The 15,396-nt window shown below is 39.7% G+C and overlaps 1 protein-coding gene across 1 annotated transcript in view; it reads left to right on the plus strand.

Annotated features, from left to right (window-relative positions):
• The window catches only part of CPB2 (carboxypeptidase B2), a 35,127-nt gene that overhangs the window by 10,026 nt on the left and 9,705 nt on the right, over positions 1–15,396 (plus strand). The window contains exons 5-7 of the mRNA XM_059041871.2: positions 92–196; positions 8,777–8,887; positions 11,757–11,850. Of these exons, the coding sequence (XP_058897854.2) occupies positions 92–196; positions 8,777–8,887; positions 11,757–11,850 (310 nt within the window). The remainder of the gene's footprint in view (positions 1–91; positions 197–8,776; positions 8,888–11,756; positions 11,851–15,396) is intronic.

Genomic DNA, 15,396 nt, shown 5'->3' on the forward strand with positions numbered 1-15,396 from the left:
TTTGCTAAAAAGGATTAAGTAGAAGCACTATATATGTGGAAGTTATTATCCTGAAGCCTCTTTTTACTGTCTTTTGATTTTCTCTGTGCAGGTTTCTAGAAAAGAACAAAGGGCCAAAAATGCCATGTGGATTGACTGTGGAATCCATGCCAGAGAGTGGATCTCTCCTGCTTTCTGCTTGTGGTTCATAGACTCTGTAAGTATTCACATTCTCTTAAGCCAGAGTTTCCCAATATGTGGCCTAAGACCACTTGCATCAGAATCAACTGGCCTGTTTAGTAGATGCATTTTCCCAGGTCACATCCTAGAATTCGTGACTTAAAATGTCTGGAGTTGAGACTTGGGTATCTACCATCTTCACAATCTTCTCAGGTGACTTTTATGCATATTAAGTTTGAGAACCAAGACTTTAAGCATTTAAATTACCCTAAAGATTGTCTGTCTTATCCTTTCTACATTTCTGGCTGGTGCTAAACACTGGAACATAATTAAGAAATAGTATGCCATTGTGGTATGTTTCCTAAATAAAAGAAAGAACTGAAGCAATTATCAGAATTGAGCCCCAATGAATTTTTTTCTTTTGATTTGAATTATGCAGATATCTTTTGCCATACTCTGCCCTTAGAAATTGAACATAAAGCAACATTACAGAGCAGATCGTATTTTCCCATATATCATAATAGGGAATTTTGTCCCCGAAGAAGGCCTCGGCATCAAAAAATCCATATATGAGACAAAGAGTACACCATAAGAGTAAAAATTATAATGACTGTAAACCTCTATAATAAATGAAAACCATAAAAATTATGCTTCAGATCCTATAAAGTGGGCATATATGTCCTCTACACTGATTCATACAAAGAGCTATTGCCACTGGAAAAATAACTTGAAGTATGTGTCCTTCTGATAATGGTTTTTGTTGTCTCTGTATCCACACAAATGTCTCTGTATCTATCTGGACAAATAAATCTCTACCTACCTTCATCTGCCTCACCTAATCTTCTCTTCCCACCAACGGAACTGCAGAATCCCCCAGCCTACTGAAAAGTTCCCAACTGCCAGACCCTAAACATAGCCACTTGATGATCTGGAAGCTTCCCCAACCTGGATAGTTTTGTTCATTTTTAGATAATGAAGGGAGCAGCATTTAGTGGAGAGAGAAACATGCAAAGCGAGAGGGGAAGAATATTTCTTTTTCATTCTGTCACCGAACCTGAAAAGGACTGGAAAGAAACTCCGATTCGTAGGGACTCCAATGCATATCGGTAAAGTTGTCCCTAGCTGCTGTCCCTCCTACCCTGACATCTCTTCCCTCCGGTTACACGTTACCCTCTCCCTCCACCCACTTGCTGGATTTTTTTTTTTTTTTTTTTTTTTTGCGGTATGCGGGCCTCTCACTGTTGTGGCCTCTCCCGTTGCGGAGCACAGGCTCCGGACGCGCAGGCCTAGCGGCCATGGCTCACGCGCTTAGTTGCTCCGCGGCATGTGGGATCTTCCCGGACCAGGGCACGAACCCGTGTCTCCTGCATCGGCAGGCGGATTCTCAACCACTGCGCCACCAGGGAAGCCCTTGCTGAATCTTTGTAAGATTAAGTTTGTTATTCCACAAATATGATAAACTGCCGATGAGGTTCTTTTTTCTCCTCCAACTCTTGCCGCAGTTCTGAATGAATGAAAAGTCCGTATGTGATGCGGTTCCCTAACATCCGAGAAGCCTGCAGGCGGGGACAGGGCACCGATGCCTCAGCCGAACGCCCCCGCCCCCCAGGCTGAGAGAAGGGGCTTCAGTCCGAGGATGCTGTCCTCCGGAACTGCCCCACCCCACCGAGCAGCCCCCTGCGTCCCCCAGCCCGGTCCCCCTTCGGCCTCCTTCAGCATCCGAGGCGGGCACGCGTGGCTCCCAGGGGACGCCACCCCGGCTGCGGCCATCGGGGTCTTCCCTACCTAAGGGGCTGCCGCCCGGCCCCAGGGCCATGTCCACGCTGCCCTGGGAGCCCCGGCAGTGCCGGGTTGGGACGGTAGCAGCATTGGATGACTTTCTCAAAGAGGGCAGAGGAATTTTCCCTCCACGGGCCACAGGGGGGCAGGGCTGGGAGAAGAAATAGACTCGCACCTTAGCTCATGTAAATAATGATTTTCTAGCTCAAGAAGAGAATATTGGTGGAGTGGAAATGGTAGGTAAGAATGGGGAGGAGAGCTTCCCTGGTGGCGCAGTGGTTGAGAGTCCGCCTGCCGACGCAGGGGACACGGGTTCGTCCCCCGGTCTGGGAAGATCCCACATGCCGCAGAGCGGCTGGGCCCATGAGCCGTGGCCGCTGAGCCTGCGCGTCCGGAGCCTGTGCCCCGCAATGGGCGGGGCCACAACGGTGAGAGGTCCGCTTACCGCAAAAAAAAAAAAAAAAAAAAAAAAAAAAAGAATGGGGAAGAAATCTGAGTAAGCCAGTTGGCTTCTAAGCCAAAAGGATTCTTGTTTGTTTATCTTTGAGACAGTCCCACCCTGAGAATAGCTTTAAAAGGGAAATTAGTGCTGAGAGCGTCTTCAGGCAGCAGGCGCTCTGTAGCCACGGAGCACGGGGGGCTCGGGGCAGTTCCTGTCACCCGTTTTTTACACAACAGGGCCGGGAGATTCAAGAGGATGTATGTGTATGGCTTCCTCATCCCACGTGGCTTTTCATGATTCTGGGTTCTGAACGACCCAGGACGTTCACTTCAGCCAGATCCACCGTTCTGTATCCGTGTGTCTCTGCTTTTAGACTTGGCTGGGCTGTCAGACCCGATTCTTGGCTTAGGTTTCCAGAAGCCATCGGCAAACATACACACGCATGCTGGAGCTGCCACATTTATCCCTTTGCCTGTAGCCTAATTTGGGGAAAGAAGTGCCTTACTGACTGTAGCCATTACAGTAGCCAGTGTATTTTGACAGGTGCCTATCCTTTAAAAAAAAAAAAGTTCTCGTGTTTTTGTTTTTTGGTTTCTTTTAATTGCTGGCCTACTGTGAAATCCCCGGCAGATCACCGAGCCATTGGATTTTTTCCATTATGTTGATTACCATGTACCTCAGATCTCTCTCTCTCTCTGTGTTACAGTTTCTCGTCTTGGACTTTCTTTTATTATTATTATAATTTTTTTTTTTTTTGCTTTAAAATGAGTGTGATGCCATATCCAGTCACTTTTATTCTCTCACCATGTACTCTGTAAGAGATGTGGGTGTTTATTTGGTCGGCATGCGAGCAAGTGCTAAAGTAGCACGATCGGTATACACGGAAGGTTTTTAGGAAGTATGGGAAAAAAATGTATTGGCCATGATGGTGACATGGTATAGTCAAGCTGCCTTTTCAGAGGTCCTATCTGTTCAGTGTTAAGTGATTTTTAAAAATAATAACCTGCTTTTCTGACTAGCTTAAAGATGGATTTGAAAATGGTTTTGGATGAAATTAGGTTATGCTATTTGGACAATAAACTCACCTTATAACATTGAATTGTTATAACATTGAGTTGTTGTTCTTTCCTTTCCAACTTAACACTTTTCTTAGCTTTTTAAGGACAATGATTATCTTTGAAGTCATTTTTTTTTTTGGTTCTTATAACATTGAATTGTTATAACATTGAATTGCTGTTCTTTCCTTTCCAACTTAACACTTTTCTTAGCTTTTTAAGGGCAATGCTAATTTCTAAAGTCATTTATTTTGGTTCCCCGTAACTGTGTATTTTTTGGTCCACCTAATCAGCGCTGAACATCCACTTCTTGTATTTGAAATTCAAATTAATGCTGCAGGTTCAGGCTGAAATACAGCTCTGGGGTCCAGAGAGGACTTAAACAGTGCCTACAACTGGGCTACTTTCTTGCCATTGGGGAAGGTCTAAATTATCCATCCATACTTAGAGATTGGAGAAAACTGGGACTTATAGCTCTTTGCTGTATTTCTAATTGTCATGAGAATAACAGTTTATTTCAAGATCTTCCATTCACAGTGTCTTATATGCCTGTATGTACTAATTTATTCTCTGTCAAATGGTTATTGGTTAATTTGTTGGCAGGCATTGTTGTTCTTGTCTAGGATTGTAAAAGAAAGACAAAACTTCAGCATCCCCCAGGCAAAGAGAGCTGAGTAATCATCTGTCACAGGTCCAGCTGATAGGAATTAGTTGAGCCTTAATCTCCTGCCCTCGAAGTGCTCACTTGCTCTTGTGCTCTCCTCTGGCACCCTCCGTCCTCATCTTTCTTCTTGCTTTTTGTTTTAAAAAGTAAGACAGTAATTTCAATTATGTTACTTATCTGACTGGTGAGTCATTCCTTCAACAAATATTTATGTATTGTCTTTGTGTGTCAGGTATAATTTCTGTAGCGACCAGCCTCATGAAGAGTGATTCATTCACTAGATAGAAAAACCATAAGTGTAAATATATTTATAGAATACTGTGAAAACTCATCAGATAACACATGCTTGGAGAGCCCCATGATACACAGATCAAAAATTAATAGTAAAGAATTAGATCCATGAACATGATCAACTTGGTTGAAAATGTTATTTTAAAAAATCATATCTTTAAACAGTTGATATACTATCAGAATTATGAGGCTTATAGAGTTCTAGAAGTTACATTATTTCAATGGCATGATTAGATATCTAGATGGCCTACTTTTGAAGTATAAATAACTGGATAAATGTCATATCTGAAAATATTTTATAAGTAACGTTTTACAAAGTTAGTTAAGAACATTTCTTTGATTTCTCTGTATCTATGTAACCCTATCCCCACCCCTGCCTTTTTTTATTGAAGTATAGTTGATTTACAATGTTATGTTAGTTTCAGGTGTACAGCAAATAGATTCATATATATATATATATATATATATATATATATGTTCTTTTTCAAATTCTTTTCCCTCATAGATTATTAGAAAATATTGAGTATAGTTCCCTGTGCTCTACAGTAGGTTCCTGCTGGCTATCTATTTTATATATAGTAGTGTGTGTATATGTTAATCCCAAACCCCTAATTTATCCCTCCCCTCATTTCCCCTTTGGTAACCGTAAGTTTGTTTTCTATGTCTGTGTATGTAACCCTACCCTTAGTCCCCACATGCCTGAAGGAAACACAGGTTTGCCCAGTTACCAAGTACAACCCAATCTTTCCTTTAGCCAATCAGGAAAATAGCTCAGGTCGTGAGGATTCTGCAACATTACCTGGCTAATCCATTCAGGTCGGTCTTCCAATGGGGTCCGCTTCTCCTCTTACAGGCGTTAAGAAGTCCCCTCATTTCATTTTCCCTCTATCCTTCCTTTTTCTGAGCCTCTCCCCTGAGATCATGGTCTCATCCTGCTGACGCTCCTCAGATTGTCACCAATTCCCGCTTCCTCTGGACCCTCATCTTCTTTCATTGTGGCCCTGAACAGGCTCACCACCAGTCCAGATGGCGCCTTTGTGCAGAATCAAACAGCTAGCTATCCCTATGCAAAAGAATGAATTCAGACTCCTACCTCACACTCCATGCAAATATTAACTCAAAAATGGGTCAGATACCTACATTTAAAAACTAAAATTATAAAATTCTTAGAAGAAAACATAGAAGTAGTAAATCTTTGTGACTTTGGATTAGGCAGTGAGTTATTAGATATGACACCAAAAGCACCAACAACCAAAGAGAAAAAGAGATAAATGGGACTTTACCAAAATCAAAAACCTTTGTGCTTTTCCAGGGACACTATCAAGAAAGTTAAAAGACCACTCACAGAATGGGAGAAAAATTTTGCAAATCATATATATGATCAGGGACTCATATCCACAATATATAAATAACTTTTACAAATAAACAGTAAGAAGACAAATAAAAGACAATTTTAAAAGGGCAAAATATCTGAAAGGACAATTCTCCACAGAAGATATACAAATAGCCAATAAGCATTATGAAAAGACGCTCAACATCATTAGTCATTAGGGAAATATCAATCAAAACCACGTGAGATACCACTTCATACCCACCAGGATGGCTAAAATTTTAAAAAGACAGATAATAGCACATATTGGTAAGAGTGTGGAAAAATTGGAGCTCTCATCCATTGCTGTTGGGATCATAAAATGGTGTAGACACTTTAGAAAACAGTTTGGCAGTTCCTCAAAAGTTTAAGCATAGAGTTACCATTTGACCCTGCAATTCCACTCCTAGGTGTATAGCCAGGAGACTTGAACACGTATGTTTACAAATGTTCAAAGCAACATTATTCATAAGTCAAAAAGTGGAAACAATCCAAACGTCTATCAACTTATGAGTGGATAAATAAAATGTGGTATATCCTTACAATGGAATACTATTCAGCAATGAAAAGGAATGAAGTACTGATTCATGCTACAACATGGATGAATCTTGAAAACATTATGCTAAGTGATAGAAGCCAGACACAAGAGGCCATATATTTTATTATTCCACTTACATGAAATGTCCAGAATGGGCAGATCCACAGAGACAGAAAGTTGATTAGTGGTTGCCAGGCTGGGGGAAGAGGAGAAAGGAGAAGGGGGGCAATTCCTAATTGCTAAGGGGTTTTGGGGTTTTGGTGTTGGTGGGCGGGGTGATAAAAATATTCTACAGTCAGATACTGGTGATAGTTACATAACTCTGTGATATAAAATCCACTGAATTGTGCACTTAAAAATGAATTTTCTGGCATGTGAATTATATCTCAATAAAGCTGTTAAAAGCTAGGCACCCCTTCCTCTGGGATTTCAGCTGCAACCACACATGAAGGTAGGGCTTGACACACAGAGTATAGGCTATATTTCAGCCCTCACTCACCCATTCTATTTGGAGCCCTGCTTATGAGACAAGAAATTCTCAGACTAACATTGATCATCTCTCAGAGACTAACTTTTTGCTGAAAGACTCCCATACAACCATTGCTAAAGTAGGAAAGAAATAAAGAGAGTGAAAAGGACAGAAAAAACCAACCATAGCACATCTATTAAAATTTCAGCAAACATTATAGAAATAAAAATCATAAATGCTTTTTTATTTGAAAGAAAATAAGATCTCCTAATCTTATTTTTCTGATAATGAATGCCACATTATTACTGAAAAGTGACTCTAACATAAATTTACAAATTTGTAGCATAAAAATGTATTTAACTAATGGCTCAGCTATTTAAAAGATTGCCTCTTTCATTCTATAAAATTACTTCCTTTTCATTAAGCTTTTGTTTCTGACCTATAGTAGATTAAAAAGTAACTTGTACTTTTGCTTTCCTTTCTCCCATATTTAATAAGTGGTTATCTATGGCAAATAATTTAAATTTGACTATTATGGTTGTTCTAGGAAAATATGGATATAATATTTTAAATATTTAAAGAAAAGATGGTAAAGTTTTAGCTATAGCAAAGGTAAGATTTAAAAGACATTTTTCTTGGATATTAACCCCTTATCGGTTATATCATTTGCAAATATTTTCTCACATTCAGTAGGTTGTCTTCTAGTTTTGTCGATGGTTTCCTTTTTTTTTTTGTGAACCACTATATTGTACACCTGTAACTTATATAAAATTGTACAGCGACTATACTTCAATTTTTTAAAAAGACATTTTATGTTTATCAACAATGAAAAAATATTTAACAAAGTCTTTTGAGTAAAGTTTAAATCAACAACTAATTGTGAACTAATCCACAAATTAAAATGTAACAATGTTGCCACAAATGAAGAATTTATACCAAAGATTAGTCCTAGATGAAATGATCTAAGTGGCTGAAATTTGGCTTTGTGGTTTTGCTATGTCTATATTTGGTCATTTTGGAGTGAACTTCTCAGTCGTTAGAATGTGGATGTCCTTGGATCATGTTAAAATATGTGACCCCAAGCTGGGTATGAGTCTAAAGCACAGAAGAGCAGTGTCAGATGATATCTGTTACGAAACTCATAGCCAGTACCTAGGAAGAGCTACCACTGGCTTTAAAGCCGAATGATCTGATGCTTGGGAAACAAACTCGATTCTAGCAAAAATTTAGCTCACAACTTATAAGGACAATGCAGAAAATATTATCTAGACATGTGTGGGAATAAGACAAGCTTAGTCTAAGCTTTGATTGAGACGGATTATTGTGAAAAGAGTGGAAACATAGGTTTTTGTTTCCTTAAATCTTTGTAGTGGGCTTTAGGCTTTAATAAAGAATTCGTTTTGTTTCTTGAAGGAAGTTTTAGAAAATAGATGGTTGTATTTTCTGCCTCCATAAATAAGAAGACCAATTGTCCCATGTCCAGGGCATTTACCACCACTTAGCAACATAGTACCCGAGGTTCAGACTTCTCAAGGAATTAATACTTCTTCCTGAAAGTTGAATCTGCAAATCTAAACATCTCAAAAATTTTTAAATAAAAAAAATAGACTAAGTTTAGTGGATGGTAACTAGATGGATATTAACTAGACTTATTGTGGTGATCACTTCACCATGTAGACAAATTTTGAATCATTATATTATACACCTTAAATTAATACAGTTGACCGTTGAACAATGCAGGGGTGAGGGGTGCCAACCCTCCCTATACTTGAAAATCCACGTATAACTTTACAGTCAGCCCTCCATATCCACAGTTCTGCATCTGTGGATGCAGATCATGTAGTACTGTAAAGATCTGAAAAAAACTGCATACAAGTGGACCCACACAGTTCAAACCTGTGTGGTTCCAGTATTATATGTCAATTATATCTCAGTTAAAGAAGAAGACACAGACTAAGTTTAGAAGGACATAAAAGATATGTCATCAAATATACTTGGTTGAATTTGTAGGTAACTCGTTTGCATGGGAAAGAAAATCTGCCTACCAGTCTGCTGAGGCACATGGATTTCTATGTTATGCCGGTGGTTAATGTGGATGGTTATGACTACACGTGGAAAAAGGTAGGTGAAGGTAAAGAAAACAAAACAGGGGATACAGGATACACAGGCTGAATTATTTATAGAATCCTGGACCCTGGCATAATGGTTTTATTATGAAAAATTTTTTAAATTCATTATGGGAAAGTTCAAACATATATGAGTGGGAATAATTGTATGGTAAACTCCTATGTACCCATCGCACAGCCAGTCAACTCACAGCCAGTCTTTTTTCATCTATATCCCCAGCTCCCTTCTATCTTACCCATATTAGTTGGAAGCAAATCTCAGATACCATATCATTTCATCAATAAATATTTCAGTATTCCTCTCTAAAAGAGGTCTTAAAAAAATAACAGTACAATTATACCTAAAAATGAGCAATAATTATTTACTAGCATAAGATTTCCAAGCAGTGTTTAAATTTCCAATTGTATCATAACTTTTTAAAAAGTTTCTTTCTTTGGTTCAGGATCCAAATAAGGCTAATATATTGTGATGGGTTTATAGCTTTTATTTTTATTTTAATCTGTAGATGCTCTCTCCATTTCTCTTCTTCTCTATTTCCTTGAGATTTTTTCATTGAAGAAAAGAGCTTCCTGTTGTCTGGATTTGCTAATTGCTTTGCCATGTTCCTTTGTCCTCTGTGTTTTCTAAAGCTTGATATTTGGATTCTAGAAGCTTTATAAGATTCAGGTTTGACGTTTTGGGCGAGACTACTTCCCGGTGATAGTGTGTTCTCGCAACAGGAGGTGCACGATGTCTGGCCGTATCTCTTTTTGTGATGTTAGCTACCTTGATGCGCAGTGCCTACATCCATTCACTCTTACTAGGAATCGTTTGAATGGTATTTTGATTGTAAAATCATGAACTGCAAGGATTAGAACAGCATTCTAACCGAATGTGCATTGTAGCAGAATTGCATTCTAACCAATATGCGAATTTAATCCTAGTACCCTTTAACTCAATCATGAACATAAGTATGAATATCATGGTCCATCTCATCTCTACTGGAAACCATTACTATTTCTAATCCATCAACATCATGATTCGTGTAAAATTATTCAAGCAATATGAAGTACAGTCCTTTCTAATATAATGAGGGGCACATAAAAACATAGTTGAACATATATGAAAAACCTACTGGAGTAGCACATACAGACATTAAGGGGAATGAGAATAATTGCAGTGATTAGATACATAAGGAATTATACAGGAATTATTTTATGTAGAGGGTAATTTAAGCAGAAGAGATAGGAATAGTGAAGGAGATTGATGAAAAAGTCATCTCAGGGAAGAGGAATTACTGTGAGCAAAAGTTTGTCCGTAGCAGTGAGCAAACCCTGAACTAAGTAAGTGAGAAATACCTAGTATGGTACCTAACACAAAATTGGTGTTCAATAAATAGTCACATTTGTAGGTTGCTGTTACGATAAATGTATGCCTTTACTGGAATCACAGTGGAATTCAGCCACCTTTTAGATATTCTTACTCCCCAACTGTCCTTTGTATCTTAACTCTGCCAGTTAGTCCCTGGAGTATGAGAACTTGATTTCCTCAGAACAACTCTTGCTACCAGAATCACAGGGCTGGGGTTGGAAGCAAACTGGGAGAAGTGTTGGTGGAATAGGGAAAAATGTGCCATATCATCCCAACCCAGAACTTAAACAAAGTCTGTGCAACTGTTTACATGATCAAATTCCCAGATTACCCCAAGAACCCAATGGAGTATTTGCTTTACATTTTTTTTTTTTTTTTGCGGTATGCGGGCCTCTCACTGTCGTGGCCTCTCCCGTTGCGGAGCACAGGCTCCGGACGCACAGGCTCAGCGGCCATGGCTCACGGGCTTAGTCGCTCCGCGGCATGTGGGATCTTCCCGGACCAGGGCACGAACCCGTGACCCCTGCATCGGCAGACGGACTCTCAACCACTGCGCCACCAGGGAAGCCCTGCTTTACATTTAAAAACCAGAGTTGAATCAGTACAATGAAAGGAACCATCAGGCTAGAGGTGTCTGCACAGCTCTGCCTCCTATAGGTATTAAGTGAGTGTTGAATTCAATCTAAAGAGAGCATTGAAACTCATGACTCAACAATTTTGTATTATAATCATCAAGCTTGCTAAAAGACTTGATCTTAATTATTCCCACCACAAAAAAGAGATGATAATTTATGTGACATGATAGAGGTGCTATCCCCAAAATGGCAACCATATTACAATATGTAAATGTATCAAATCAACATGTTGAACACCTTAAATTTGTACAATGTTATATGTCAAATACATTTCAATTAAAAAAAAACCTCATGACTCATAGTTTTAATTTGAGTTGAAACACCAAGTTATTTTACTTTTTGCAGAAGGAACTTAAAATGACAATGCATAAAATTAAAGGAAACAAGGCCAAATAAGAAGGCCAGTAAGCAGCCTAGCAAAACCAAATGAAATTTTTTTTTTTTTTTGTATAAGTCAAAGCTCATGAAATATCACCATTTCAGCTGATTCAAGTTTGAGTGAACCCAGCTGAGACCTGGATAGAACAGGGGATATGCAAGAAGTACTGTGAAGACAGTGACAGGATAAAGAGATGGGGTTGAAGGAGAGAAACACAACACTGTCCACTTAGGCTTTAAAAGTCGTTTCTTGGGCTTCCCTGGTGGCGCAGTGGTTGAGAGCCCGCCTGCCGATGCAGGGGACATGGGTTCGCGCCCCGGTCCGGGAAGATCCCACATGCCGCGGAGCGGCTGGGCCCGTGAGCCATGGCCGCTGAGCCTGTGGGTCCGGAGCCTGTGCTCTGCAACGGGAGAGGCCATAACAGTGAGAGGCCCAAAAGTCGTGTCTTTCCTGTACTGCAAACATGGCTGCCCTGGTTACCTGTGTTTTGTTTATTTAGAATCGAATGTGGAGAAAGAACCGTTCTTTTCATGAAAACAATTCTTGCATCGGAACAGACCTGAACAGGAACTTTGCCTCCAAACACTGGTGTGGTAGGTTGTTTGCTTTATTTCTAGCAAATGTCTCTTCATTTAAAAGGTGGTATTCGTAAAAGCCCATTAATTCAAACTGATTAGAGGGGAGGCCTATCTGAATCAGAAGATAATTTAAATGAGAAACTTTTTGGTTAAACGTAGTGCTATGAAGTTTGACTCAAATCAGCAAAACACCCTTACTCTGTTCCTCCCTGCCATATCCATACCTTTAAAAGAAGGAAGTTGGACTAGTTCTTTAAGGTCCCTTGTAGCTTCAAAATTCTAAAATTTGATTTCCCTGAAATCTTAAGGAAGTGAAATTTCCTACTTCCATAAACAAATAACATTCATCATGAGCATATCAAAGGCTAGGGTTGGGTGGGTACCTCTTATTTTCAATTGCTTTGGAAAATACTGACTTCTATAGTGCTGCAATACATTTTGTCGGGGGGGGTTCCCTTTGGCTTGTGGGATCTTAGTTCCCCAACCAGGGATTGAACCCATGCCCCCTGCAGTGGAAGCATGGAGTCCTAACCAATGGACCATCCTGGAATTCCCAGAACATTTTGTTTTGTATTCACTATTCACTTTCTTAAGTTCTTTCTTTATCGTAACGAGAAACTTGTGTCCAGCACTGTGGGAGCTCCTTGTTCCTTGATTCCAAGGAGTTAAGACACTTAGTGAACACTGATTTAGGCATTTGGGGATATTTTCTGCTCTCAGGGAGGTAGGTGTTAGTTCACCACCCCCTCACTATGTTTCATAGTTACTACATTTAAGAAACAAGTACAAAGCAACACTGAACTTAATGACGAGCTGGAATCACCCATATTTTTGGTAGTGGAGCATGTGACGACAAGGGAGCACAGCTATTGAAACCACAGAAACATCCTCTTCCTCCCATTCCTTTACTCTACACAGTCCTAGGTATATGATCTTCTGTATTTCCTTTTAGAAAAAGAAGTGAAAATTCATGATTTTGAACATTTCATCATTATCCTAGAGTAGATATGAAAACTTTTCGGTACTTAACCTTTTTTCTTCATTTCCTCCTTCCGCTAAGTCAGAAACCCCATAAGGGCAGGGACCATTGCCTAGTGCAGTGCCTGACACACTGAGGGGTCTCTGAAAGCTATTCAAATGAACATGTGCATGAAATTAGTTGTTTTAAGAGAGCTACAGATACAGTAAGTAAACAGAGGAAAGAACAGTTGATCCTGCCTCAGGCTCAAGGGAGTCACTTAGTGGTTTCTTCGTAAGAGCCGTCGGTAAGATTGTTCAATAAAGTGCCCACTGAGCGGAGCGGCTGGGCCCATGAGCCATGGCCGCTGGGCCTGTGAGTCCGGAGCCTGCGCTCTGCAACGGGAGAGGCCACAACAGTGAGAGGCCCGCGTACCGCAAAAAAAAAAAAAAAACCAGAAATATCTCATGTCCTGATCAGGCCTGGTTTTGTATGATTACGTATCACAAGAGTTAAAAGCAGAGACAGAAGCAGCAAGCATATGGGTAAGAGAGTTTCACACAAAACAAAAAATAACAGTGAGGGACTCTTTTTCTGCCAAGTGCCCCCGCATCTCTTCAGTAATATGTGAGTAAGACAGTGAGAAAAAGGAATTAAATCTAATCTTTTCCTTGTCCCTACACCTAGAATGTGCCTTTAAGATACTTTGTAAAGGATCTAAAAGAGCATCTCACTTATTAATAGGAAGCCATATATCAAGCCTCCTTATTCATTTTATGTTCATTTTACCTTTCCTCTGTATTAAAAGTGTGTGTGTGTGTGTGTGTGTGTGTGTGTGTGTGTGTGTGTGTGTGTGTGTGTGTGTGTGTGTGCTGGAGATGGGAATAGGTGTAGGGGTATCTTAGTCTGTTAGGGCTGCCATAAAACAATATCACAGACTGGAAGGCTCAAACAAGAGACATTTATTTCCTGCAGTTCTGGAGGCTGTAAGTCCAAGGTCAAGGTTATCAGCAGGGTGGGTTTCTCCTGAGGCCTCTCTCCTTGGCTTGCAGAGGGCCACATTCTTGCTGTGTCCTCACAGGATGCAAGCATCCCTGGTGTCTCTCTCTTCTTATAAGGACAAGAGCCATAGTGGATCATGGCCTTACCTTTATGACTTCATTAAACCTTTATTACCTCCTTAAAGGCCCTATCTCCAAATATAGCACATTGTGGGTTAGGGCTTCAACATATGAATTGGGGGGGGTAGAATTCAGTCCATAACAGGGGGTATTTATGAGGACCTCTGATCTCAAACTTCCTAAAACAGCTCCACTCATTTTCTGAAATATTAAATTAAACTACACAGTTTTTGCAACTGGCATGGGGTGGAAAAATCTTTTATTTCTTTTCCTAGAGACCATATGGTCTTTCAATTTTTAAAAAAATTGTCATAAAACATATGTAACATAAAATTGCCACTTTAACCATTTTAAGTACAGTTCAATGGCATTAAGTACATTCACGATCTTGTGCAACCATCACTACCTACCATCCTTTCCCAAAACTTTTCATCATCTCAAACAGAAACTCTGTAACTGTTGAGCAATATCGCCTTCCACCCATAGGAGCCCCTGGTAGTTTCTAATCTACTTTTTGTCTCCATGACTGTGCCTACTCTAGATATTTTTTTGATCTCATTGCCTATAGATCAAAGAATGGTTGAGTGTGAACGGACCTGGAAGAGCAAGCACCTCTTACCAACATGGTACGGATGAAGAACTTAGGCTGAAAGAGATGAAGTAGCTTGCCCAGATTCACATGCCTATTTAATGGCAAAACAATCTCAAACACAAGTCTCCTGACTCCGCATGGCTCTTTCGACCAAAAGTTTGAAATCTCTAGAATCACAGTCACCAAATGAGAATCTGAGGCTACACTGTCCAGTACAGTAGCCACTAGCCACACGGGGCCATTGAGCACTTGAAATGTGGCTTGTCTGAACTGAGGTGTGCAATGAGTATAAAATATACACCAGACTTCAAAGACTTAGTATGAGAAAGCAACACAAAACATCTCATGAATAATTTTTTTATTGATTACATTTGAAATGATAAACTCTGTACATATGGAGTTAAATAAATTTAAAGTATTCAAATGTAACTAAACTATCAAAAATGTTTTGTCCAATAACATTTTTGATTAAAAATTAACACAAATGCTTGGAAAGGCCTTGGATGTTCAGCACATTTTCTTGGGGGCGGGGGGAATGTTTGACAAACTTTAAGGCTGTTTCTGTTGCAACAAAAGGAAGAAAATAGAGCAAGCTTAAGTAAGAAAGGCAGGCTTTATGTATAAAATGGATAACTTATAAGAACCTGCTGTATAAAAAAAATTCTTTTAAAACAAGGCAAAGATAAATAAATGAAAAAATAAAAGTACTGAAGGGAAAAAAAAAAAAAAAGAGAAAGGCAAGCTCTGTAAGGATAATAAGGATCTGGAGTAGCCCATGGAACCCAAGGACTGGGATGTAGGCAGACCTCAGAAACGGACTAGATCTGGGCCTGGGGCATTATAGGGAGCTCAATGGCTCCTCTCTCTCCCCATCTCACCTCTGCAATGCA

This window comes from Kogia breviceps, chromosome 16, assembly GCF_026419965.1.
Source record: "Kogia breviceps isolate mKogBre1 chromosome 16, mKogBre1 haplotype 1, whole genome shotgun sequence".
Classification (NCBI taxonomy): domain Eukaryota; kingdom Metazoa; phylum Chordata; class Mammalia; order Artiodactyla; family Physeteridae; genus Kogia; species Kogia breviceps.